We start from the raw sequence: 25,011 nt of genomic DNA on the forward strand, positions 1-25,011 counted from the left end.
TCTCTGGGGAAGCACGTTCCCAGCAATGTAACAATGAACTTCCGAAAGGAGCAGACCCTATTCCTGAAGGCTTAGAGGCCCCAGGGTGTCGTTATGGATAGAGAGAAGCAATGCTAAAGCCATCCTCAACCCCGGGGCGCAGGTCAAGTTGTTGTATAGTTCGTTTTACAACCGGTGTCTGAAGCATTTATCCTTGACAACCGCAAGGGCACCGGAGACTTTGGGTACTAGTGGCAGTAGTTATCCAGAAGACGATGATTGGTTAATGACTCTGGAGTTCATGGGGGCATTGCCTGGGCACCCAGCGTGTCGAATTGCTTCTGGGGACGTGTGTAACAGCCTTGAGCCGGTACCGAATTTAAGTGAAACCCAGCGGTGGTACGGCCTGGGGAAAGAAGGTGAGGGTGAGACCCTCTTAGTAGATGCTCCGAACTACCACGAGGGAGGGGAATTGACCGCTGAAGACACCTCAGTGAGAGAGAGGTCGCGGCAACTGGACCCTGGCACAGTGGAAGATGGAGGCAGCGTGTGTGTGGATTATGCGACGTGGTTTAATGTGCTGGATCTGAGGAGTGGATGTTGCCAGATCCCGAGGAGTGCGGCTGTCGAGCCGAAGACAGCCATTATTCCCTCGGATCCTACCGGTCCGAAAAGATACCCAAGGGCATATCCGGAGCCCCTGCATCCTTCCCGCAGGGCATGAGGAAGATCATGGGGGAAGTGAAGGTGTGTGGAGTTTTGGCGTATGTGGATGACTGCCTAGAGCTTGGATTCGCCTGGGGGGACTTTGAGGCGAGGCGAATGGCTGAGCCCAGGCGACAGAAGCGAAGTGTGGAGGAGTTTTTAGCCGGAGGAGTTTGGTGCAATGTGAGAAAATTGACCCGACATACCAGTTGAACCTCCTGGTGTTGGAACAGACAGTGGTGGACCTGGGGATGAAAACCCAGGTCGTCAATCTGAATGAGACACAGGGGAGAGAGGGGATTTGCATCGCTGAACTGAGTGCTCAGAAATGCCGGACGGAGATTGAGTGCCGGAATTGTGGGACGACCATTGCAGACTTGGAATTCACGCTCGTCAACGTGGAGAAGGAGCAACGGAATTCCGAGCCAACACTGCGGTCATGTACTGATGAATTAATCCAGCAAGTCGAAACAATGAACCACCTCTGAAGGGATCAGCAGAAACTCAAGACGTCGATTCAGAAAAGATTGGACGACTTACAAGTTGGGGAAGATCAAGGAATTGTTCTGACTAAGGCCAACAGAAAACCAAGAGCCCAGGGAGGGGAGTTTGACTACACTCCCGAGGAGGTGAAGAAATAGAGGACAGATCTCGGAAAAGGGAGGCGGACGCTTGAAAGGAACCTGAAGATGACTATTGACAGTTCAAATGAAGTGGAAAAACTGAAAGTTGACCTGGAAGACGTCATCAGGAAGAAAAAACTGGCTGAACATCCTTTAACTGCTGCTTTTCAGGTCAGGGTGGGATAACTGCGTCCCAGATTGAGATGGCCAAGAACCCTGAGTCAGAGCTGCGGAGGCTGTGGCGAGAGTTGAAGGAGTCCCTGAAGAAGCTGGTGTCTCGACCGCAGGAGGCTGAAGGGGTAGCCCCGGCTAAATGTTTCAGTTTGGAGAAACTCAAACAGCAGCTACCGATCGAGGGAATGAGGAAGAATACGGATTCGAAGGATGGTGTGCTGCACATGTGGTACATGCTGCCTTTCACTAACTTCCCCGTGATTGAGGAAGAGACCTTTGGCCCTTCTCCCACTGAGTCAGGTGTAGTGGGGAGGGCTAGCTGTGGGCAGTCTGGGTTACGGGAGGATCAGGAAGGAAAAGAAGCGGGACCCCGGACACGAGACAGGGGGCTCCGAGCTGTAATGGTCGCCTGAGTGAGAGAGGAGTTGGCAAGCAGGCCCAAGGTATCCCTAGTAGTGTCTGAGCCTTTTGGGTTTAGGTGAGGGGGTATGGAGGTCTCGGAAGGTTGGCCTATGTAGCGCCCGTGGGACGGGCGTGGGGTCCACTGTTTGGGGAGCACTGTCACTGTGTGTACCTGTGTATGTGTGTGTTGTGCGTCTGCAGGACTGGTTGGCGAGTTATTTAGAAGTCATGAGGGCATGACTTTTATTTGGTGGGGGGAGAGTGTACGGGGTCTTTTTTTTGGTATGTTAAATTTAAAATGGCTTCTTTGCTATGTTATAATCGGGAGTGCTTCTTTGTGCTGTTAAACGCTGAGAAAGCTTTGCGCTGGCAGCTTGTTGTGGGTTAAGGGGTGATAAGAGGATGTTACGAACCAATTGGGATGGTTGTTATGACTTCGGTGTATCTGGGAGATTTATATGCGCGGGGTTTTGGGGCAGAAGGCGGGAGAGCGAGGCAGAGGATGGACCAGATGCTGTGATGTCCGCTAACGGGGTCGGACCCCGAGGAGGGCATTTGGCAAGGAGACGGAGACGGACTCGTGTGGAGCGTCTGGTCGACCACCGTTATTAGTCCCAGGCAGCCAGTCGAGGTGGTCCGAGGGGTCGCAGGGTGAAGAAGGAGGTTCTTGAGCTCCAACTGTTCTGTGCACGAGGAGATTGAACTTTGATAACTGTGGCGCCTTTTATTTTCCTTTTATATTTTATTCTCTATTAATTATATAGTTCCAGTAATATCTATAAACTGTAAATCATTTAATCGTATCTGGTGTATTGTCTGTTATTTGGGCAGGGTGGGGTACATCACACAGCATCCAAACAAACTAATTACCCAGTTTGGCGGGGCCGAGGGTTGTTTCCCTAGACGACAGCGAGCCAAGCGACCCTGAGGGTGGCGGGGGGGGGGGGGGGGGGCTACACTATCAACATTAGAAAAGATTTTAGAAAGTCTCTCCTTTGTCAAATGATAACAATGTACAATTTTAAATTGAATCAATGAATGGCTAGCACAAGAAGAAGAGTTAACCAACTTCAAAATTCGCATCCAATCCTTCGTCATAAAACAACTTGTTTCACGGTATATACCAGTGGTATTCCGATTTAATACCACTGGTATATACCGTGAAACAAGTTGTTTTACAATAGCAGTATGTTGCAATACATAATAAACTATTAATTACAATAAAATTTTATATATATGTATATAAAAATCAGATGATACAGATCTTTAATAATGAATGTCACCCTTTGGAGGATACCGTCAATGCTGGCGAGGCTAGTACCAATGATGGAGCTGGCCGACCATCAGCAGCGGCCCCTCCATAACTGATGGTGATACAACCATTTTAGGTGCTCTCCATGGTATATCTGTAGAAATCTGGAAGTCTTTGGTGAAATACTGCTAACGAAATCTGCACTTTTGCCTTCAAAATTGCATCAATATGTTGGGCACAGGATAGATCTTCAGGGATATTGACACCCAGGAACTTGAAGCTGCTCACCCTTTCTACTGCTGATCTCTCGATGAGGACCGTTGTATGTTCCCTCGATTTCCCCTTCCTGAAATCCACAATCAATTCTTTGGTCTTACTGATGTTGAGTGCAAGGTTGTTGTTACAACACCATTCAACCAGCTGATCTATCTCACAACTATATGCCTCCTAGAATGTAAAATTCTGCCAATAGTTCTGTCATTGGCAAATTTATAGATGGCATTTGAATTGTGCCTAGCCAAGGTCATGGCTGTAGAAAAAGTAGAGCAGTGGGCTAAGCATGCATCCTTGAAGTGCACCATTGTTGATTGTCAGTGAGGAGATGTTATTCCTGCTCACTCTGACTGTGGTCTTCTGATGAAGTGAAGGACCTAATTGCAGAGGGAGGTACAGCTTCCCAGGATTAGGAGCTTGTTGATAGTACTGAGTATCATTGTTTTGATTGCTTAGCTGTAGGTACTGCTATTGTCCAGGTGTTGTAAGGCCAAGTGGAGAGCCAGTGAGATTGCATCTTCTGTAGACCTATTGTGGCAATAGGCAATCGCAGCAGGTCCAGGGCCTTGCTTGGACAGGAGGCAATTCTGGCTCTAACCAACCTTACAAAGCTCTTTTCAGTAAATGGGAGTGTAACTAGGCAATAGTCACTCACCCAGCTCTTGGGCACTGGTAATGATTGTCCCCCTTTTGAAGCTGGTAGGAACCTCTGACTACAGCAGAGAGAGATTGAAGATGTCCTTGAACACTCACCTGTTGATTGGCATAGGTTTCCAGTGACCTACCATATACACTATCAGACTTACTCTCATTAAAGATGTTCTGACATCAGCCACCAAGACAGATTATAGGGTCAACAGATGCCGTAGGGATTCACACAGGTCTAGTTTTAGTCTCCCTTTCAATGCATGCATAAGGTATGCATAAAATTTAAGATCAATTGCAACACCCATGAGAAACAAGCAGCATTGAAACAATTGGCCCCTCAACCCTGCTGTGCAATTCAATAAGATCATAGATAGACTATCCAATTTTGGCCTCAATACCAATTACCTGCTCTCTTCACATACACTTTGGCTCCATCTCCAAATCATATCCTAAAGTCATGAACACCACCCTACCCTTTTCTTTTGCAGCATATTTTAACTAGATTTCTCTGCACTCTACTGCTGCCAAAATATTTCATACCACAAGGACAATAAATCTGATTCTTCATTGCTCAAGTAGAAGAATCAGCCCTCACAGAAAATACATTCCTTTTCATCGGTCTTAAATAAGCTACCCCTTATTCCAAAACTATGCCCCTTGGAGCTAGATAAATTTACTTGGGGAGACATTCTCTCATTATCCACACTGATCATCACTAAGGAGACAGGAGTCATAAGTCCACCCATTTTCCAAGCTCCATTGAGTGGCTATTCAACAGGTTTATCTCTGCAGAGATGAATCTCCCCATGCCTTGTCAACTCTACAAAAGGTAAACTGAGCAAATGAAGAATGTAAATACATGTTAGCACAATTTAGCCCCTTCAAGCCCACTGTATCCATGTGGGCATGTGGAATCAGTCTTGCTAAAGACATTTTACTGCCAGATCCTTGCACCCAAAAGTAGTGGGTTGTCTGATAGGATAATGAATCTATAACAAGTGATGCTAATTTAAAGAAACAATCTCTACTATTAGTGATGACTGAGTACTCATCTATAGTTAAATTACAAAGGCTACACTGAAACAGGAAGGATCAAATCCTTTGTTTGGCCATCACAAAGGCCTTAATTATGAATTCAATATGATCTCAGCACAATATAGGCCAAATTGTCTCATTAGAATGGGCTTTTTATTTTAAAAACTAAATTCAGATTATGTATTTGAATTTAGATTGCCTAACTCCATCATAGGATTTAGATTTATTTTGGAATTGTTGCTCAAGTCCTTATGTTGCTGTGAGACTGGCACCTTTGATGTGTCTGGTGTTGCATGCAATTTCAAACTTGATAGCATGAAAATAAACTTGCCTTGTGAAATTCAAACAGGAGAGTGTCTGCAGATGCTGGAAATCAAAGTAATATGCATATACACAGTCCTGTCCTGATACAGAGTCTCTACTTGAAACATCAACTGCTTGCACTTTTCCATAGATGGTACCTGGCATGCCTGTGAAACTTTTCAGGTTACATGAAGTCAATTATTTCCAGTATGCTGATTAAACAGAAATCATTTCTTGGAGGACAGCTGCAAAATGGCAGTTCATAATATCCATCCTTAATTCCCCTCCCCCCCCAGGGCTATACAACTGAAGCAGTTATTTTCTTCAAATACAGGTTAGTTAAGCAGGTGTTTCTTATTACTACAATATCAATAAAAGCAAAAGTGTAACAATGTACAGATTTGACAGGAACCTGGTGCTGCTGAAACCCCTCCATATTTGGAATATCATTGCAAAGTTTACTGCTCTTAGTTACTTCTAAATCATTTAGATTGTTTTGAAATGTCTTCACCAAAATGACCAAGATCACAAACTGCAAGTTTTTTTTTTTTAAAATATGCTTTATTGGCTGCCCCAATGCAGAGTACAATATATATTCGTTTCTCATCCAAGTAACTTTAGCTAAAACTGAGAGATGATTTACATTAAAATACATGTTACTCAATATTTATAAAACTAAATGAATTTTGTGGATTGTTTAACTAAAATACTGGAGACTAGGGGTTCCCAACCTGGGTCCTCTAACCCTTCTGTTTATGGTAGAGGTCCATGACTTTAAAAGATTGGGAACCCCTGCTGTAGACAAAAATTGCACCTTAGTATTCTAAAAGTCATTCCAGTCATGGCCTACAGCCATATGGAGATACCCAGCAGCATTCCACAAATTATAATGTTGCCATGCCCAGTTTAGTCTATTTTGGTATCAACACTCCATTTTCATCCTTCAATTGCACTTCAGTTCCAGAGGCAAAGTTGCTGGGGGTTCAATGAGAGAAATTCCCAAGTACCTGGAGAGAAGCATTACATTTATGTGAAAAATATTTGCAGATTATATTGAATTAAAAACAAAAAAAAACTTACTTTGAGCTCTTGTACTTTTCTTTAATTGCTTGTTGTGGCTGGAATTTTGCTTGAAGAAATGTCTTATGCAAGTCATTCAGACAAGGTACAATATCAGACAGTGAATAACCAGTGAATGCAGCAAGAGATTCTGGCTATCAAGTAAAAATTACAATTTCATTAGTTTTCATTGTCAGTAATCTAGAATTGCTTGTAAACTTTATTATGCAAAATACAAATCATTAGTGCTAGAAACTCAGCTCAAACTAGATGAAGATTTGCCCCAAAAATCCAGAGCTAGAATCAATTTTTTTTTATTAAAAATAGAAGTGTCAGTGTTCAAATTGAATTTTATAGGATAGGTTGGCTTTTCAAGAGTCAATCCTCTGAACTGTGATCCAATCCAAAATGTTAGTTTTATTGTACTTTAATTAGGATCATGCCTTCACCAAATTATTTTATCTACTGGCTAACAGTTCTATGTGATTATCAGTTTGACATGAAAAGGCCAGTATGAAGTGCTGTCTTCTCATTAATTCTATAGTACATGTCATTAGTACAAAAGATACTTGCCCAAAAAGCTTTATTGATTGTGTAGTTTGCCAAGCAATATGCAGCTGCTGCCATCAGGGAAGGAACATACTTGAGACATACATCAATTTCTAGTAAACTTAGTTCAGCTATATACTGTAGATAGAAGAAATATTGTTAGCTAATTAACTTTGCATATTAGATCATTAGTGATAAACTTCATTTTAGAGGTTGCACAAGACAAATTTATTCCAAACTTTGACTAATTCCAGTGCCAAAACCTGGAGGAACTCAATTTGAGCAACATCTATTGAGGCAGAGATAGTTGACATTTTGGGGTTCCGATGCCAACATCTAGTCTCTTGCATCTCTACCAAATCTGGAAAATATCTGTTGACAAAGTTACAAATTCACCACAAATACTCAAGACTCCATTTCAATTAAAAAACAGCTTGACAAGTCAATTATCTTTAAGCTCTTCAATCTCAAAATCTGCTTCTGGCTGTTTGAACATGTACTGATCTATCCCAAACTGGATTGTAATAAGCAAATCACATCAGTCAGGCTTTAATTATTAGTACTTGACATGCTTAAAGAAACACATTTGTCTTTAATGAACTGGCATATTCAAGTTATTGCCCTAGCAGTTCCTAGATGTCCAGAAGTTGAGTTTTCCTGTACAATCAAGTGCATCATCAATTAAATAAGTGGGCCACATTGCAGTTTGACATCTTAGATCAACAGAATGTCATAGGATCAGCAACATTTGTCACATGCAGTTAGATTCAATCTGGCCTCATCGCCCACTTTTCTACCCAAACTCTGGCCTTTGCAGAAAATAAACAAGTCTTTCTCTATATTCATTCCTTCTTTGAAGTCCCCTCATTACAATTTCCAGATCAAAGCACGATTCCTCTTGGCAGCTAGTGACCATTCCTCAAGTACATTCTAATGACATTCCACTGTGTCAGTACCTTATATACAACAATGACTTCAAATTTTCACACCATCAGGGAAAACATTCAATTTGCCACCCCATTCCCTAAACCCTCAAGCTTTACGGGACAGGACCTAGATAATGTGTAGCAACATTTAGTCTCTTTAAACAATGTTTCTATCATTTCCTAGAGTCAGTCTACTTGCCAAAATTTCACCCAGTTAAAATACTTGCAGCATCCCAAATTTGCTTTCCTACCTGCTCTGTATAGTCAAATTTGTCAAAATATCAAGTGCTTTTATCACACTTCTTGCAGCATGCCATCAAGAAAAAACTACAAGTTGTCATCTGTGCAACAATTGAGATCCTTAAGCACTTTGAAGTACTAACTTCTAAAGTGGTCCAGTCGATTCTTCCCCTACCCCCAAAAAACAAGGATTATGAGATTCTGCTCAGTTGCAGAAGTATCAGCATCCCCCCCCCCACCCCAGATGAAAATAAGGCAATTGGCCTACGTTTCTAAATAAGGGTGTTACAATTCTTGTTTTCCCAATCCACAAAGACTAAGATTCTAGTGAATCTTCATGAACAGGTTGTGATCTTCCACCGTTTTCAGTCTAGAATGGAGATTCAAGTCCAAAGGAACTCAGATTTGTTTGCAGTGGAGCTTTAACCATAATTACCAAGTCCTATATTTACTTCCCTCCCCCCATCAGATGTTCAGTATTTTCTACAAAAACTAACAATTTCTTATTTCCTAGTCCCATCCTCTTGGGATATGTGTACCAAGAACCACAGCAGGCTAATTAACTGATTCACATTTGCCTTCCTCAATTTATCCTTACTGTAATATAAAACACTGCCATAAAAACACTCACAATCCTTCCAGTTACAAGATTCAATCCTCAACTGGCTTTAACTTTTAATTCTAGATTTTCCAATTTTGCTCTAGATATTAGATTTTTGAATCCAAGACTGATTTAACCAGCCAAATTCCTTCTAGTTTATATTTTAACACCTCTAAACTTGCACTTTGGATGGAATTGAAGGGTAGACCTCTGAGGTTTGAAAACCATGTGTTCTCCAATGTGAGTTATCCACCACCTTTCTGATTAAATCCTGTGAACATCTCAACTATGGTACAAGTTATTCAGCAACTCCGCTGATTTAAAAAAAACAGGGGATACCATTTCAACTTTTTAGGCATCTGTTAGCCTTGTGAGACCATGGATCTGCACCTGGAAAGTCTTCACTCTCCAGGGCGCAGGCCTGGGCAAGGTTGTATGGAAGACCGGCAGTTGCCTATGCTGCAAGTCTTCCCTCTCCACGACAGTGATGTTGTCCAAGGGAAGAGCAAGGGCCGATACAGCTTGGCACCAGTGTAGTCACAGAGCAATGTGTGGTTAAGTGCCTTGCTCAAGGACACAACACGCTGCCTCAGCTGGGGCTCAAACTCAGGACCTTCAGATTACTAGCCGAATGCCTTAACCACTTGGCCATGTGCCCACACACCATTTCAACTAGCTCTTCAAATTCATTGGTCCTATTTTAGAGATAATTTAGAAATTAAGGGAAATCAACTCTTGTATTATATTCTTAAATTAGAACTGGTTGTTTTAGTTGTTTTGTTGGCAAGACCCAACATGTTTGTAACCAGTACCCCCAAGCCAATTGAATTATTTCTTGGAATTAATATTTGTATCTAAATGCCAAAACAGAACTAGTAAAACATATTCACAACTTCAAATTATCAAGTTATTACACGGATTACGATTTTAGTCAATTTCTCGATTCATGCAATACCCCGAAACTCATGTCATTCCACGCCATTCAGCAGATTCATTTCTCTCTTGAGGGAACGACTGTTCGACCTTGGGAACTAAAATTAATCGTTACCTATTTTATTATTAGAAAAATAGATTTTCAGTTGAAAGAAACTTATACTAGCCCAGTTATTAGGGCCAATTTCACAAACCAATAGTATGTACCATGGCCAGGTTTCCTATTTGTCCTCCAATTCCCTCTTCCTTTAAAAATTGTGTTAGGAATTGGTTGACTGTCGGTACCATCATGTCAAAGCTCAAAACCTTGAGGAGGAGATGCTCCATGCGCAAGAGTTGCTTCCTTGTGTATGTGTCATCCGTTATGTAGACAAATTCATCAATTTCTGGGGGATATATTTCTTCATATTTGCTAAGGGCGAAATAAGTAGAGAAATTTAAAACTCTACACAGCCATTGTTTTCGTTAGTTCGCAATTAAAGCGCAGGTGTTAGCTCGGTGCTGTTACAACTCGGCGCGTCGGAGTTCAATTCCATAAAGAGTTTGTACGTCCTCCCCTTGGAATACGTGGGTTCCGCCGGGTGCTCCGGTTTCCTCCCACGGTCCAAAGACGTACCGATTAATTGTTAATTGATCATTGCAAATTGTTCCGTAGTTAGACTAGAGTTATGGGCGACGCCTCTCGGAGGGTCAAGGAGGTCCTATTCCGCGCTGTATCTCTAATTTATATTAAAAAAAACTTACGATGCCACCAGCATGGCCGCTGTCCCCACAAGTTGCAACTTTCCTCGTAGTACCGACATGCATGACAGGAATCTGTCTAAGTAGTTTATTGCCAAGTACAAAGTTTCCGTTTGCAAATCGTACTCCTCGCTGACTTCCACCAGCCAATCCACAAGGATGCAGCGCATACTAGTTGTTATATCTGGTTGCTTCCTCATGTAATCAATTTTTGGCCTACTCCTCACCTAGAAAGTTCAGATTTATTTTGTTAGCCAAGTTATACCCGATGTATAATAAATTAATAAATGAAGATATTTGCTTCTGCAAAAAGCTGTTTTTCATTGGAAACCCTCCGCTATACATGTCCATGATAATAAACTTGAATTTGGCCTCCATATCGAAATGAATTGTTCCTTGCCGTACCTGACACGGTGAAAGCGAATCGTTGTTGGATTCGGGTGGACCATGCCGTCGAAGTGACGTCTCTAGTGGTTCAGAATAAAGATTTATCGACGTGTTTGTGTTAACCCACGATACTCAAAAGCGTTAACTTTTGTAATGTTTTAAGTTACTAAAATCGTGTTTACATGTGGCTTTTAATAAGAGACAACTTTAACAGTCGGAGTGTGTGTTGGAAATAATCTCGACTACAGCAAAACCAGTACGCAGAACTTACTTCGGCTTCTCGAAGGTATTGATGAATGTCTTCTGCATATTCTTCCACAGAAAGAAAATCTACATGTTCACAATTGAAACGTCGAACTGATGTATCTACTACCATTGGCGAAGCTACAGAGGAAGCAGGTATTTGAAACGAGCGATAAAAGGATAAAGTAATACGTTTTAGAAGCCGAAATGTAATACTGTAGTAACAACAGAAAAGTGGCAAGGCATTAAACTAGTTAGCAAATGACAAGTAGGCTAATAGCTTTAGTTCAGATCGTGTTATTACCTTCACTAAGATTCAAGAATATATCGTCGCTCGCTGGTTTGGAAGTATGACCAGTTTCCCCCAATCTGGTTTCCAAATTGGACGTCAGATTATGTTTTGCTACTTCAACCTCATCTTGGATTTCATCCTCCATGTAAATATTGAAGTTTGGGTGAGGTACAAAAGTAACCGAGCGCGCCCCAAAAACGGTGCTACTTTTAGTAGTAGTGATGCCATTTGTGTCCAGTGCAACGATACCATTGGGTTTCGGAGGAACCTGATGTAGCAAGTTGGATAGAAGCGGATGGACAAATCGGAATACAAAAGAGAATGTTTAAATAACTTTATAGGTTGTGCAGATAAATAACAGTTTTTGTAACCAAGTACTTATTACCTGATAAAGTGAATGTATCTGTTGATCGTTTTCATTTAACACTCCCAAAACCGTTCGTTGTTTTTGAAGAACAGAACAATTTTGTGGGACAGAATAAATGTTCTCTTGATTAGCGTTGCTCCTTACAGTCCCAGCAACATTGTTCCTATACATGACTGAGAATAGTTTTTCTTTGGCTCCTGAACTACTCAAAACAATTTCGGATTTCTACGACTGAGCACAAACCACACTACATAAATGAAACCAATTTTAATTGGCCTCTAAGCAGAGACTAACTCGTTCTGGTTCCATTTTATGTAACAAATTACTTTCAATCAGCCCGCGTCTATTAAACCCCACCAATCAGCTTCCGTTATTTATGCACATGTGCATTAAGTTAACAACTCCATGGTAACGCAGTAAACTATCGGTTTCACGTGATTTCCGTATCGTCTCTGCGGCTGCGTGTTACCTAGGTGATGGCAGCATCCCTGGGAATTTAAAGCAATCTGTCGAACTATCACGAAGTGAGTCATACTGCGGGTAGAACGCAGTTAATCTTTGAAATTGATTATTTTTGTTAGTGTTTAAAATAGAATACGTGTCATTTGAAATAACTCCCTGATTAAGGGTTGGTTTGTTATTGTCACATGTATAGAGGTCCAGTGAAAATACCCGTACTTAGTTTTGCATGCCATCCATACAGATCATTTCAGCACATTAGTGCATTGGGGAAGTACAAGAGAAAAGAATACCGGAATGTAGAATTAAGTTTTACAGTTACAGAGGAAGTGCGGTGCAGACAAACGATAAGGTGAAAGTCATAGCAAGGTCAAGAGTCTGTTTCATCGTACGAGTGGACCAACTGTTCAAAAGTCTTATAACGTGAGAATAGACGCTGCCCTTGAACCTGATGGTATATGCTTACAGGCTTTTGTATCTTTTGTCTGATGGGATGGGATGGGGTGGGGTGGGGTGGGGTGGGGGAGATAGAATAGTCGGAGTGAATAGGGTCTGTGATAATATTGGCTATTTTATTGAGGCACCGAGAAGTGCAGACAATCCGTGGAGAGGAGGCTGGTTTCTGTGATGTGCTGAGCCGTGTCCACAACTCTGTGCAGTTTCTTGTTGTCCTAAGCAAAGCAGAGTGGCTGCAATACCAATCTGTGATGCATCAGAATAGGATGCTTCACTCACAACACGCTGGAGGAACTCATAGGATAGGATGCTTTCTCCGGTACATCTATAAAAAATGGCGAGGGTGAAAGAGGAATGTTATAGAGTTCTCATTTTGGTTCTGATGTACAAAAAAAAAGACAGATAAGGAAGTAAGGCCAAATAAGCATATCGGTTAACTAATACGAGGCGATTAAAAGAGATAATGGGCAAGTACTGTACTCAGGTTGGGAGGAAAGGAACTGTGTGCTGGGGCTGCAAGAAATCACAGTTTTCATAAGATGTGTGGATAATGGCTTAATAAAACAGATGTCCAAGTTTGTTCATGATGCCTCAGTGCAGTATTGAGAAACAGATGCACCATCAGATAGCAATGATTGTCAATAGTAGGGCATTAAGAAAAATCAGAACTAATGTTGTATTCTGTTTATTTTTTTGGAAATTTCGTAGTAAATGAGATGGTTGAAGGGGAACTTGCAAATATGTTGTGTTAGATTGTTATTTGAAAAAACGAAAGTTAAGAGCTTAGGGCATTCGAGGGTAATGTATTACTATGCAAAGACGTCTGGTTGACGAAAAAAACACCTGATTTCACCTATCACCTACCAGCTTTTACTCCTTCTCCTCTTCCCACCTTCTTATTCCCGGTTTCTTCCCCCTCCCTTTCCAATCCTGATGAAGGGTCTTGGCCCAAAATGTCGACTGTTTATTCCTCTCCATAGATTCTGCCTGATGTGCTGAGTTCCTCCAGGATTGCTCAGAATTATGTGTGAATTTTGTGTTGATCTGGATTTCCAGCAGCTGCAAAATCTCTTGTGTCCACCAGAACTGTGTATTCTGAGTTGTATATTGAAGGAAAGATATATTTGCATTGAAGGCAGTTTTAAAAAGATTCATTGATAAGTTGATTGCAGGATATCAGAGATGTCTGCCAACAATTGGATCAGCCATGATCTCATTGAATGGTGGTCCAGACTCAAGGGACTATATGGCCTACTCTTGATCTTATTTCATATATTTATTGCTTTTTTTGTTTTCTTGCTGTATAATGTGAAACCATTCTTTCTGATCTAAAATGTAATTATTATTGTAGTTATTTGTAAAAGGGCTAAACTTCTATTCAGACCTAGATATTTATATTTACAGTGCTTCCAATCATGTCAGCAGGCCTTTTGGCTAAAAATGAAAGATTGTAAATACTCTAATGTTAAATGAAACACTTTTTCAAATTGAAGGGAGTGAAATATTTTGCTTACAATAGACAAATAAATTGTGTAGAAATCAGACCTTTGGATATTACTATACATTTAAAACATAGGGATAGTTTAAAACAAAGTTACATGCAATTTGGGATTAATATTAATCAATGAGTTATGATGTTACACCTTAGATGTATTTACATTTCATTTACATTGGTCAAGTCATACAGTAGAGAGACAGGCTATTCAGGCCATTATGTCTATGCTGACTAAGTATCCATCTATACTGATCCCATTTACCAACACTAGGTGCATAGGCTTTTATGCCTTGGCAATTTAAGTTCTTGCCCAGGTACTCAGAGTGATGGAATCATAGAGCAACACAGTACAGATACAGGCTCTTCGCCCCACTGAGTCAACGCTGACCATGGTGCCCACCCATCTCGTCCCAATTTTCTGGATTGGGCTCAGATCTGCCTGTTTCTCACCCTTGCATGTACGTGTGTATCCAAGTGCTTCTTAAATTATACTATTGTAAGTATACTTAAGTCTCTCTTAAATTTTTCTCCTTTCATGCTTCTCTTCCCTACTCCCCTACTCTAGGAAAAAGACTGATACTATCAGCTTTTCTATGTCCCCCACGATTTTATAAACCCCTGTAAGGCCCATTCTCCTACCCTCCAAGGAATGAAGACCTGGCCTGGTAAACCTCTCCCTATAACTCAGGCCCTCTAGTCCTGGCAACATCCTCAGAAATCTTACCTGCACTCTTTCCAGTTTATCCATGTCTTCCCTAAAACAGTACACAATACTTAAAGCATGACCTCACCCACAACTTATACAACAGCAGCATAATGTCCCAACTCCTACACTCAATGCCCTGACTTAATATGTTTTTCACTCCACCCCATCTCCCTGTGATCCCGTTTTAAATGTTTTTCGAGTACTTACCTTCTCAGACAGTGCATTCACCTTTTCATCTCTTATAACACTCTCACTCCTCACCTTAAACTTATACCTCTGTTATAGATATTCTGACTATTGAAAGGCAAAGAACAATACAAATCATCATTTAAATGTTCTGGAATAAAGCATCACTCTTCTCAGTTTTGCCTCCACATTACCTAGATGAGCACATTTTTAGACTAATATTTCATTACAGTACTGAGGAACAGATGCACCAGAGGAGAGCTGGCCTTCCCCAGGATTAGAACTGTGATGCCATCTGTCTCCCCAGATGGATATAAAAGATCTTAAGGCACTATTGAAAGAAAAGCTTCAAAGATTATGCTGGCAAATACTTAACCCTGAATCATCAATAAATTTAAGCCACCGCTGTTTGAGTTTTTATTTTCTGCAACTGCATATCCTCCAAAATACTGAATTGTCTGCACACCCCAACATTGTAAAGTTGCTTTATAAATGTACTTTGAAATGCCTTTTGCTTTCATTATGAAGGGAGCTTCAATACTTTTAGTGAGTACAGCTTATTAACCTCCAAAAACAGCTAGAATGCGTCAAATGGGAATTCCATTTCAAAAACAAATATTGGATAAAGACTGTATGTTGGTTTACTTAAATGAGTGTAAAAGGATGATGTATTTATTTAACTATCGATTTGTAGCTGAATCATTCTGGCCAAAGATCCCATATGTAAATACCTAATTAGTGAGAAAACGTCGTAATTACTTAACCATTGTAGCTGTAAACATTCCACAGTGTTCTTTTGATGCAGTAACAGAGTTTTTCCCGTATAGTCAGCATCAAAACATTGTACTTATTTTCAAAGAAACGAGAGTTTCAATTTGACCGTCTGTTACCGTTTGCAACTAATTAATATTTCGTTCTGTTGTTTCTTGTGTGACGGGCAGTAACAATGAAGTAATGCGATTGCCGATATTGGATTCGACAATAATCATAAGGATTGTTTTGCATATTCCGAATTAGTTATTCTAATATTTATCATTTTTCCCAGAAAGCTTGCATATGCTAAATTTTACAGAGTTGCACCTGCAATAATCGCTCATAATTTCTCTTTTTAATTTGCACACAAATAAAAATATGGAATCTACTCCAGAGATATTAATATACAAGGTATCTTAGATCTACGTATAATCGCGTGTTACTTTATCGGGTTGATGGTCAGCTTTACACTCAGACCCGAGCTCTATAATTAGTCACCAACTGATTGCGTTCTATTTCCAAGGACGCCGAGTACCTCAAGCTTTTCGGCTCAGCGCGGTGCAGTTACTATGGAGTCGGACTGCATTTTCCCCAGTCCCTGTAGTATTGCCGCAAATCGAGCCGCAGCAGTTTTCTACTTCAACATCGAAAGCGTAACGACCTCAGTAATCACCTGCAAAAACACGATATCATTATTTCTATTCCTAACCTCCGAGGCATTTGAGAATTTTAATTAACTGAAGCGTTGCCTTCTAAAGTGCTAATAAAACAATATAAGCTACCTTTTGATATAATTTACATTACAAATTAAACCTCTGTCGATCTTCTCATATTCTAGGTCTATCGTAATGTCCCCACTGCTGCTCCACTAGGAGCATCCATACAATCCAAAAAACTAAAAATACGAAGGAACATGTTTATACAATGGTTAAATGCAATAAATCAGGTCTGTGAGTTTTACTTTCATTCTCCTGCCCGTCCTGACCATGGTTTTGCATTTTACCATTGTCCTCATTAAGATTGTTCTCAATGCCATTCTACTTCAGACAGAAGCAACATTCACATTTATGCAATTTTCTGCCAAATCTTAATTTGGAAATCCTGTACTTCACTGGATAGAAGTAAATATTTTCAATCTCTTTTGGAGCCAAACCCATACACATACTGTTGTGAAAATGGATTTTGAAGTAAGTAATACAAAAACAGTTAACGAAACAGTCTAGCATCTGCCATTCCCGTCGCGGTCTGTGAGAAGTTTGTTTATTCTCCCCATAACCGCATAGGTTTCCTCCGGGTGTAACAGTTTCCTCCTGCAGTCCAACGAAGGTGAATTGCTAGTTTAATTGGCCATTGTAAATTGTCCCATAACTTTAAGGTTAAATCAGTGGTTGCTGGGCCACCTGGCTCAAAGGGCCAAAGGGTCTACTTCACACTGTATGGATAGATGGATAGATAAATAAATACCAATATATACAGTGACTTTCCACTATGCATTCAGGCATCTGGACTGATTCAGGTTCCTGTGTAATTACACAAGTCCTATTGCTCCCAAGTGAGTAAAAGAATCACTGGGTAGGTTTGCATTTTATAAACCTATTTTATAAGTATTTCTATGAACTGAAATGAAAAGAGCACTCTTTCTACATGAAGTGACCAGCTGAACATAGAACATAGAGTAGTACAGCACAGTACAGGCCCTTCGGCCCACAATGTTGTGCCAACCCTTAAATCCTGCCTCCCATATAACCCCCACCTTAAATTCCTCCATATACCTGTCTAGTAGTCTCTTAAATTTCACGAGTGTATCTGCCTCCACCACTGACTCAGGCAGTGCATTCCACGCACCAACCACTCTCTGAGTAAAAAAACTCTAATATCCCCCTTGAACTTCCCACTCCTTGCCTTAAAGCCATGTCCTCTTGTATTGAGCAGTGGTGCCCTGGGGAAGAGGCGCTGGCTATCCACTCTATCTATTCCTCTTAATACCTTGTATACCTCTATCATGTCTCCGCTCATCCTCCCTCTCTCCAGAGAGTAAAGCCCTAGCTCCCTTAATCTCTGATCATAATGCATACTCTCTAAACCAGGAAGCATCCTGATAAATCTCCTCTGTACCTTTTCCAATGCTTCCACATCCTTCCTTTAGTGAGGCAACCAGAACTAGATACAGTACTCCAAGTGTGGCCTAACCAGAGTTTTATAGAGCTGCATTATTACCCTGCGGCTCTTAAACTCTACCCCTCGTCTTATGAAAGCTAACACTCCATAAGCTTTCTCAACTACCTTATCTACCTGTGAGGCAACTTTCAGGGATCTGTGGACATGTACCCCGAGATCCCTCTGCTCCTCCACACTACCAAGTATCCTGCCATTTACTTTGTACTCTGCCTTGGAGTTTGTCCTTCCAAAGTGTACCACCTCACACTTCTCTCGGTTGAAATCCATCTGCCACTTCTCAGCCCACTTTTGCGTCCTATCAATGTCTCTCTGCAATCTTCGACAATACTCTACCCTATCCACAACACCACCAACCTTTGTGTCGTCTGCAAACTTGCCAACCCACCCTTCTACCCCCACATCCAGGTCGTTAATAAAAATCACGAGAAGTAGAGGTCCCAGAACAGATCCTTGTGGGACACCACTAGTCACAATCCTCCAATCTCAACGTACTCCCTCCACCATGACCCTCTGCCTTCTGCAGGCAAGCCAATTCTGAATCCACCTGGCCAAACTTCCCTGGATCCCATGCCTTCTGACTTTCTGAATAAGCCTACCATGTGGAACCTTGTCAAACACCTTACTAAAATCCATGTAGATCACATCCACTGCACTACCTTCATCTATATGCCTGGTCACCTCCTCAAAGAACTCTATCAGGCTTGTTAGACATGATCTGCCCTTCACAAAGCCACGCTGACTGTTCCTGATCAGACCATGATTCTCTAAATGCCCATAGATCCTATCTCTAAGAATCTTTTCCAACAGCTTTCCCACCACAGACGTAAGGCTCACTGGTCTATAATTACCCGGACTATCCCTACTACCTTTTTTGAACAAGGGGACAACACTCGCCTCCCTCCAATCCTCCGGTACCATTCCCGCGGACAACGAGGACATAAAGATCCTAGCCAGAGCCTCAGCAATCTCTTCCCTTGCCTTGTGGAGCAGCTTGGGGAATATTCCGTCAGGCCCTGGGGACTTATCCATCCCAATGTATTTTAACAACTCCAGCACCTCCTCTCCCTTAATACCAATATGCTCCAGAACATCAACCTCATCTTGTCCTCACAGCCATCAAGTTCCCTCTCATTGGTGAATACCGAAGAGAAATATTCATTTAGGACCTCGCTCACTTCCACAGCCTCCAGGCACATCTTCCCACCTTCATCTCTAATCGGTCCTATCTTCACTCCTGTCATCCTTTTGTTCTTCACATAATTGAAGAATGCCTTGGAGTTTTCCTTTATCCTACTTGCCAAGGCCTTCTCATGCCCCCTTCTTGCTCTCCTCAGCCCCTTCTTAAGCTCCTTTCTTCCTACCCTATATTCCTCAATAGACCCATCTGATCCTTGCTTCCTAAACCTCATGTATGCTGCCTTCTTCCACCTGACTAGATTTTCCACCTCACTTGTCACCCATGGTTCCTTCACCCTTCCATTCTTTATCTTTCTCGCCAGGACAAATTTATCCCTAACATCCTGCAAGGGATCTCTAAACATCGACCACATGTCCATAGTACATTTCCCTGCAAAAAGCATCATCCCAATTCACACCCGCAAGTTCTAGCCTTATAGCCTCATAATTTGCCCTTCCCCAATTAAAATTTTTCCTGTCCTCTCTGATTCTATCCTTTTCCATGATAATGGTAAAGGCCAGGGAGCGGTGGTCACTGTCCCCCAGATGCTCACCCACTGAGAGATCTGTGACCTAACCCGGTTCGTTACCTACTACTAGATCTAGTATGGCATTCCCCCTAGTCAGCCTGTCAACATACTGTGACAGGAATCCATCCTGGACACACTTAACAAACTCTGCCCATCTAAACCATTGGAAGTAATAAGGTGCCAATCAATATTAGGGAAGTTAAAGTTACTCATGATAACAACCCTGTTATTTTTGCACCTTTCCAAAATCTGCCTTCCAATCTGCTCCTCGGTATCTCTGCTGCTACCAGGGGGCCCAATAGAGTAACTGCTCCCTTCCTGTTCCTGACTTCTACCCATACTGACTCAAAAGAGGATCCTGCTACATTAACCACGCTTTCTGTGACTGTAATAGTATCCCTGACCAATAATGCCTCCCCCTTTACCCCTCTTGACTATCCCTTTTAAAGCACTGAAATCCAGGAATATTGAGAATCCATTCCTGCCCGGGTGCCAGCCAAGTCTCTGTAACGACCACTACATCATAATTCCATTTATGTATCCAAGTTCTCAGATTTACATCTGGAGCCTTGTCAAAAATCTACAAAACTCTCTTCTGGAATAATGACTAACTGCTCACCAGCCTAGATAGTAAATGCTTGCAGGGTTTCTTATTATTCAAGTATTAGAACTTAAAAGGATAACTTATTCATAATGTATTAGGAGTAGCAACATTGTAAATCTATTTTATATGTTTGCAGTGTTTTTATCTGTTTCCTTTATTCCACAAGATATGTACAACACATTTTTCAGCAGCTGTCGTTTGATAAGATTGAACAGCATTGCCTGCTGATCTTGCTCATGACTTCAAGGATTGTGGAGACAACAGTAATACCTCAGCAACTATGCTGGCTGAGATCACCTACTTATCTTAGGAATAAACCTTAAAAATTATGTTCTACGTCACAAACTACCAGTGAATATTTCAGTGTATCCATTTCTGGCGCCAACATAGCATGCCACAACTTATGAACCCTAACCTGTACGTGTTTGGAACGTGGGAGGGAAGCAGAGCACTTGAGGAAGCCCACAAAGTCACAGGTAAAAACTCACCGACAGTGGTGGGAATTGAACCCAGATTACCGGAGCTGTAAATTATTGCGCTAACTGCTACACTGCCATGCAGCCCAGAGCTGGAGGAACTCAATGGGTCAGGCAGCACCTACGGAGGGAAATGAACAGTTGACATTGTTGGGTAGAGACCATTCATCAGGATCCTTCAACAACCCTCTATAATGGTTAAGATATTAAACCAGAGTATCATTGGTTCTCTCAGGTAGATAATACTTTCTTGCCAGATTTTTAAAAAGTCAAATAACAAACCAATTTTAAAGTATCCCATTGCATCAGGGAAAAAAGATTATTATGAAATCTATTACAACATATCCATTAGTGACTCCTGTTTCCTATTGTCATAGACTTTCTAGTCAGCACAATGGTGGGGTTTCCTGCACAATTGTGATTGGATAGCGTAGCAAGTTCTGGCAATTCAACTTAAATATCCAAGAGTTGCTGGCTAAGTTGAGCTGCATTGTCATTAACGTTGCGAAAATATCTTGCTGTCAGCTGTCAGTTCTCATTATATATTATCAGTACCTATTATATAGTACAGTGCTTTCCAACCTTTCACGAATCCCTAAAATATCTTTAATAGAGAGTGGTTCCTTCAGAAACCTATAATCCCTGAGTCATTATACTGTTGTTGAAGTAAACAACATTTTTCTATTCATTTTTCAATCCGATTATTTAAGAGGATCTTTTAACAATTGTATGTGACAACTTGTACCATAGACCATGAAGAAGAGGTAGAGTATGGCATTCATTTCTGTATCGCTGTAAGAGAATCTGGGTAGATCAGAAAAGACAGAAAGAGATAGAAGGGCAGCAGTTTACATGACATTGGAGAATTCAATGTTCATGCCACCAGGTTGTAATGAGGCAGAATATGAGGCGCTATTCATCTGGTTTCCAATGGCATGAACATCGAATTCTGATGGTCCTCCTGTATACACACAACTCCCTGCACACCACCACTCCTGCTACCACTCTCAGCCTCTTATCACCCAAATTCATTCCCTTTCTCCACCTCTATCTGCCTATCACCCACACACTCCTCCCACTGAGTTCCCCTCTGCCCCCAGTTGCTCCCATCTGCACTCCTCATGCCCACGTCTGGTTCCATGCTCTACCTCCCTTTTTAATCAGTTTCCATCATGCACACCCTTTTGTTCCCAACATTTATCATCTCTTAGTCTCTCACTATTTCCTTCCTTCTGTACCTGACTTCATCTGCCAAACATCCCTCCTCATCTGGATCCACCTATTGCTTGCCAGCATTTGCAGCCTTCACCACTCTATACCAGCTTTTCCCTCTTAACTCTTTCATTTCAGTGGAAGGTGCATTATGGTCCATTTCCTTCTACAGATGCTGCCTAACCCACTGACTTCCTACAGCAGTTTCAATTTTGATTCCAGATTCCAGCATCTTCAGTCTGTGTCTCTGTATCCCTTACATCAAACAAACTGGAAAGTATTCATTCCAATTGGAACTATTCCTTCAGTAGCAATTGTAATGCAGTGAAAGTTGTTGGGGGGGGGGGAGATGTTCATACCACTTCAGAGGCTTTCAAATACTACTGTTCCAGTGCTCTTTAATTGAGATTGTGGGAATAGTGGCAATATCTACATGTTATGAAAGAAGATGTGGCCTCATGGTACCTGGATTTATTACTTTCCACCCACTATGAGTTCTGGAGTTCCAGGACTTCAAATATTTATTAAGGCACTCAAAGAAAAGTGATCCGGTACAGAAACAATGGTTATAATAGAACACAACATTTCTTAATCCCAGTCATTGTTCTACTAAATGGGAGAGCCAAGCTTCACTATTCACACAGATGCTACTACAGAAGTGCCAAATTTAGATTCAGCTATGTGCTTGAAAATGACTTTGGGATGGCTCCAAGCTAAATAATTAATTGAACTCTTTTCAGAATTCAAGACATTTGTTTTCAGTTTTATTTCTGTCTTTTACCTTGATCCACAGGTCTCATAATCACCTAGTCAGGTGTCCCAACCCCCTTAGTCAGAGCCCATAACGCAGGGTGAAAACTGCTGCTATAGGAAATTGTTAATGACAAGTCTCAGGAACAAAAGGTAGTCATTTTAAAAGTAAAAGACGTAGGAAACCGAGACAGAAATTGATAAGCCTGAGTTGATAGAATCATAACTTAGACACAAGGGTCAAAAGTAGCTAAAATATTCTATCTTAGTCCTTCTGATTGCACGTCCATGTTCTGCACTTACCCTTGCTGCATTGTTGAATCACATTTAGGATCCTTTATTATCGGATTGAGTTGGTCTCCATGAATTCAATCTGTACCTGCAAGTTATGCAAGGCTGTTGGGCTTTCTAAAGAATATCCCATCATCTGATGTGGCACAACAGCAGGAATTTGGAAGACAATAGATGGTTTTAATAATTAAGAATAAGCAAAAATAAATAAAAATAGAGGCTTTCACAATCAAGAAACAGCTTAAATCTAGCAACTTAAATGAACCATCTCTATGAATCAGATGAGACCCACCTCTCCCAAAAGTGTGTCTGATCTGATGATGTGAGTGGATCCTATTCTAAGGCCAATAAAATTTAACTTGAGTACATTCTCTGGGTTAAATCAGATTTTTGCAATAAAAAGCCAAAAGAAATTTCAGGCATAGTGTTACTTTTGAGATCAGTGGCTTACTCAATCTGTGAATGGTACATAATGAAGAGAAAGCTAAAGAAGTTAAGATTATAATCCACTTAGAGGATATACATGAAGACTGGCAGTTTGCAGAAAATTATTTTAGTGCCATTAGTGCACAGTTCTAAAGTACTTCAGTGATTATGTCAACAGTAACACACACAAAATGCTGGAGGAACTCAGCAGGTCAGGTAGCATCTATGGAAATGAATTAGCAGTCAAAATTTCAGGCTGGGACCATTCATCAAAGGTTCAAAATATTGTCAAAGTATGCATGTACCATACAACTCTGATGTTTGTCTACTCCAAATAGCCATTAAATACAGAAAGACGATCGGTATTGATAAAAGAAAAGACATCAACTTCCCCCCAGCATGAAAAAGAAAAGAAATAAAATTCGCAGACTCCCCAAACCACCCCCACCCCTGCAGCAAAACAGCCACAATAACAATCACCAACCCCCTCACAAAAAACTAGAATGACAATAGCAATCCCTTAGCCCCCCATTTGCAGAAAAGAACAGCAACAATAGCAATCCCTGACCCCCTCACTCAGAGAAAAGAACTGAGACAATAACAATCGCTGACCCCCCCTCCCCACTCATGGAAAAGAACAGTGACAGTTGCACCAAGCCCCCAGCCCCCCCATACAAAAGAAGTTTACAGATCACCCACCCATCAATCTCCACAAGAAAGAAAACACCGGAAAACTGAAGGAAACCAAAATAAAAGACCGTCCAATAATCACGTAAATCTCAGAATATGGGAAATCTCTTTTCATCTGCATAAGAGGGGAGCAGTCGTACGAAGTCAGTCCTTTCATACGGAGTGACCACTGACCCGGGTCCGAATGCTGCCAATCTGGGGCTGAATGCATCAATCCAGTTGCTGCCCACCTCTGTTGGGATCCAACGCTGACCCTCTCTGCCTTCACCTCGATGATTCAATCTTCCACACCACTTCGAAATAGAGTTATTCATGACCCCATGCCACGTCTCTGGTCTTTTCCATGAGTCAGCTTGTGTTCTTGGTTCTTTTTGCGTGCCCCCCCGCCCCGTCTCTGATCCCCATGAGGCAGCTCTCCGGACACAGCATAGTGCTAGATCCTGCAGTCAAGTTCCAAGCTGCACATCACAGGCTCCAACAGTTTCAGTAACACAAACAAGACAAAAAGAACAACCAGAAAGCATAGAGAAAGTGTAATAATTGGAGAAATTTGCTATCTGGAAGATGTCGCCCAAGGAATCATTCAGGACAGTAGTGATGTCAGGTAGCAGATAATTTTGCATAAGTGACTGGACCTAATACGTGCAAGCCATAAGGTGTTTCGCGTAATTTAAAGAATAATTTCCTAGTAGGCTTATAGAGAATGCTGTTTTAAGATAAGTATTTCAGATTACAATTGTAATCCTCCAAAATCTATCCACACAAATTTGATATTGCAGTTCATTTGGGGATTTAATTGGCTAAGGGGTTTCACATCAAATTGGGTGAGATTAGAACTAGAGGTATTGGTTTAGGATGAAAGGTGAAGTATTTAAGGGGAATCTGAGGGGA

General features: G+C 41.3%; 2 protein-coding genes across 2 annotated transcripts in view; one reads left to right on the top strand and one right to left on the bottom strand.

Annotated features, from left to right (window-relative positions):
• The window catches only part of sparta (spartin a), a 96,326-nt gene that overhangs the window by 6,468 nt on the left and 64,847 nt on the right, over positions 1 to 25,011 (top strand). Inside the window, exon 2 of the mRNA XM_072262894.1 lies at positions 11,152 to 11,229. The gene's annotated coding sequence lies outside the window, so the exon portion shown is untranslated. The remainder of the gene's footprint in view (positions 1 to 11,151; positions 11,230 to 25,011) is intronic.
• On the bottom strand, positions 6,059 to 10,905 carry ccna1 (cyclin A1; the record flags this gene model as incomplete). The annotated part of the gene is made up of 6 exons (XM_072264568.1): positions 6,059 to 6,401; positions 6,475 to 6,608; positions 7,027 to 7,140; positions 9,910 to 10,114; positions 10,447 to 10,670; positions 10,849 to 10,905. Coding segments are annotated over 6 exons (798 nt in total), but the record flags the coding sequence as incomplete, so codon positions are not given.

Source organism: Mobula birostris, chromosome 7 (assembly GCF_030028105.1).
Source record: "Mobula birostris isolate sMobBir1 chromosome 7, sMobBir1.hap1, whole genome shotgun sequence".
In the NCBI taxonomy this organism is placed as follows: domain Eukaryota; kingdom Metazoa; phylum Chordata; class Chondrichthyes; order Myliobatiformes; family Myliobatidae; genus Mobula; species Mobula birostris.